Here is a 3,769-nt window from a genome sequence, read left to right on the forward strand (position 1 = left end):
CCTTTGAGAGCTTGGGAGGAAACAACTAATTTGAGGAGCCTGCTTAGGCCTTCAGCCATTAAAACAAAGATGAAAGGAGATAAAGGATCTCCTTGCCTGATGCCACGCGAGGGGTGAAAGGGAGGTGAGGGGGATCCGTTCAGTAAGACAGAGAAACTGGGAGAAGTGATTAGGTTCATGATCCATCTGGTCCAGGTTACATTAAAGCCAAAAGCCAAGAGCATTTTATGAATGTAATTCCAGCTAAGCTTGTCGAAGGCTTTAGAAAGATCTAGTTTGAGAAGCATACCTGGTTTCTTGAGTAGCTTTAAAGAGTGTATGACTTCATTTGATAGAATTATTCCATCCATGATCTGCCGACCTTCAACGTACCCCGTCTGTTCTGGAGAGATGAGCAAGGGTAGGAGCGGTTTGAGTCGGTTTGCAATAACCTTTGAAATGAGTTTGTAAATCACATTACAGAGCGCTATTGGCCTATACTTCTCAGGTTTGTTTGATGCCGCTTCTTTGGGAACCAAGGCGATGAAGGTTGAGTTGAGGGCCGGGAGGACCCAGTGCATGCTACGGGATTCTTCCACCAGATCCCAAACTTCAACTTTGATGAGTTCCCAAAATTCGTGAAAGAAGTTTGCTGTGAATCCGTCAGGCCCTGGCGCTTTGCCGTCTTTAAGCTGAGCCATGGCTTCTTCTACTTCCTTTAATGATATGGGCTGGAGCAAGTGATTGTTGTGATCCTCATTGATAATTTTAGGAATGTGCTGCGTGATGGCCCGGATTGCCTCATCCCGGTTGCTGTTTGGTTCCTTTAGAATATCCTTGAAGTATCCTGTAAATTCTTTCTCCATACCTTCATGAGCCTCTACTCTTTCACCCTATTGATTGTTGACAAAGGTAATTTTGTTGTGCATACGCCGTTGGATGGTGGTTTTGTGGAAAAATTTTGTATTTTTCTCACCATCATTAAGCCAGCATATTCGAGACTTTTGCCGCCATAGAATTTCCTCTTGTTTTTGACGTTCTTCAATTTGATTCCATAGGATCTGCACCTGTTGAATTTGTTCTTCTGTGCGTCCTTCCAGAATGAATACTTGTTGCAATGCTTTCATTTGTTGTTCCAGTTTTTGTCTGCTCTCCTGTATGTTGCCAAAATGATTTCGGTTCCATATTTTAAGAGTTTGCTTCAGATGTTTCAGCTTTTGTTGAAACTGATACATCTTAGCTCCTGCCGGCGGGATGTAGGATGTCCAGGCTTGATTGACCACGGCCTTGAAATTGGTGTTTGTGAGCCAGAAGGCTTCGAATCGAAAGGGTCTATTGCTACAATTGCCTGGTCTGGACCATTGGAGAAGAATGGGCCAATGATCTGAGCCTCCTTGTGGGATAATTGAGGCGCTGAAATCTCCTCCGAGGTGGATTGCATTGTCTGAAATTAAAAACCGATCGAGCCGTGAGGCAATGTGGTGAGCCCCTCTGCGCTTGTTCGACCAGGTAAAGATGCCATTGGAGGTGGATATGTCCATGAGCTGATTGTTTTGAATGAATTGCTTGAAGCCACTGCTATCACTATCGAGCCTGGTTCTGCCCCCTTGTTTCTCTTCCATGGACTTTATGATGTTGAAGTCGCCTCCTCCAATCCATAAGGGGAAGTATCTGTTTTCATTGAGGAGGGAAATCGTGTCCAAGAGGTCCAATTTTTGTTGAATCGTCTGCGGGAAGTATACATTGGTGAGATGCCCATGGATATTGGTTCCGATGAGGTGGAATGTAGCTTGAATGAGATGCAGATTGGCATGAAAATTATCAAGTGAAACAATCTGCGGGTTCCATAGAATGGTTAGACCGTCGGATGCCCCTGAGGTGTCTACTGAGATTTAACTGCTGCCTGCCCATACTTTATTGCTGAGACTATCTATTGTTGTGCTGCTACTTTTTGTTTCTTGAAGAAAGACTATTGCTGGTTTTTCTTGCATTATCAGGTTTTTGATCATTCTGTGTTTAGAGGGACTATTGAGTCCTCTTACATTCCAAGAGATGAGCTTCATGTAGACTGAGATTTGTGTTTGTAAAACTTGGTCAACTTGGGGAATTGTCCCGAATCCATAAGTAGTTCCCCTACTATTATTGTTCTTTGAAGATCTGTTTTTCTACCCCTTTTCTTTGTTTCTTTAAGGATTTTCCTTCCATCCCAGTGACTGCCTCCTTGGATGCCCAAACTTTTATGGTGTTGTACCCTGGTTAGGACTCCTTCAATTTTGTCTATTTGCCAAGGAGGGATTGAGTTGTACTCTTTTTGCTTGCATGCTGTCTCCAGTTTGGAGATGTCAAGCTTGGAGATGTCGAACTCTTCTAGATCTACATCTTCTCGATCTTCCTCCATATCATTTGAGGCAATGAGGTCCTCCTCCACTGCATTTTCATGAAGACTCAAGGCTAGGGCGGCGTCAAGATCCATATCTGAAGCTTGTGGATTCTCATTCAACATGGTTTTCCCCTTGGAAGGGATTAGGGGTCCGAGCTCTGAAACAGAGATGGTTTTCTCTGTAGAGGGTAAATCTGCAGATTTAGAGGAGGCTGGGTAAGAGGAGAGAGAGGGGTTGGAGCGGTTATGGGAGGGCGAGGTAGGGTGCGGCTGATCCGGGTCATCAGAGTTGGGACTGATTTGTATATCTTGCGAGGCGAGAACAGAGAAGCGGTTCTGGGGGTTCGCCTTAAAGGCCTGAGCTGGATTTGCTTGGTTTTTCTTGGCATGTCGGCGGCGGGTGAGGATTTTTGTGAAGCCATCTGGGTCCATGTTAGTTTCATTGGAAGGAGCTTTGGGCTGCACATTTAATGGACAGTCACGGAAGAGGTGGCCATGCTCATGACATTTTCGACAGCGGAAAGGGATATGCTCATAATCTAAAGGTTGTTTCCATTCAAAGTCATCGTGAAAGAGACTTACCGTGTCTGCAAGGGTCTTGGTTAGGTGCATCTTGACGCAGATCCTAGCATAAGAGGTGTATTTGCGCGTCTTGGTTTCGGTTGCAACTTTGATGAAGGTCCCCAGCTTGTTGCCTATGTCTGCCAGCGTTTCTTCTCGCCAGTATTCCACAGGAAGGGAATACATTCTTATCCATACAGGGGCCCAACTAAAGTCTTCTTTATCAGGGTTGAATCGGGGCTTCCATTCCGTTAGATACAAACCTGAAGAGTTAAAGAAGTACGGGCCGCCTTCGAATATCCTTGTTTTGTCTTCGAGACAGTTAAATATGGCTGTGAAGAAGCCCTTTGGGCCAAGCTGTAAAGTCACTTGTCCTTTGGGCTTCCATTTTGAGGCTATCCATCCTTGTAAGGCTTTTTCTGTGGGCCAGAATCCCAAGAACTTTCCAATGAGTGCGTAATCCTGCATGAATTGGATTTCCCCATTGATGCGGTGGCTTGGCAGTTCGACCTTGATCGATTCTGCTGCTTTTGGAATACAGGTTGCAGAGGTCACTTTTGTCTGAGATGATCCCGTCTTGGTGTGCTTACCATTGCTTGCGTCGTCCTCTACATTTCGATCTGAGTGCATCTGTCCTCCTTGCGTCCTTTGCTGGTCTTTTTCCGTTTCTGGGTCTGTGTCTGCGGAGTGCAGATTCACGGTCTTTTGCTTCTTGTCAGTTGAGGGCATGTCCATTGGAGGGGAGGCAGAGCTCTCCCCTCCTGCAGCTGATGCCATAGGACTGTCAGTGGTGGAACCTGCAGCAGCTATGGCAGGTTCGTTCGGTGGCGACTAGGGTTTCGTGTCTTT

General features: G+C 45.7%; 1 protein-coding gene across 1 annotated transcript; it reads right to left on the reverse strand.

Moving 5' to 3' along the window:
- Window positions 1–872: 872 nt before the first annotated feature.
- LOC149212514 (uncharacterized) lies at window positions 873–1,601 on the reverse strand. Its single transcript, XM_089388711.1, has one exon. It carries the CDS (start codon window positions 1,599–1,601, stop codon window positions 873–875), a length of 729 nt encoding a protein of 242 aa, XP_089244837.1.
- Between the last annotated feature and the right edge of the window lie 2,168 nt (window positions 1,602–3,769).

The sequence above is a fragment of the Pinus tabuliformis genome, chromosome 1_1 (assembly GCF_031772625.1).
Source record: "Pinus tabuliformis cultivar Carrire ecotype Pingquan chromosome 1_1, CPIR1, whole genome shotgun sequence".
Lineage (NCBI taxonomy): Eukaryota > Viridiplantae > Streptophyta > Pinopsida > Pinales > Pinaceae > Pinus > Pinus tabuliformis.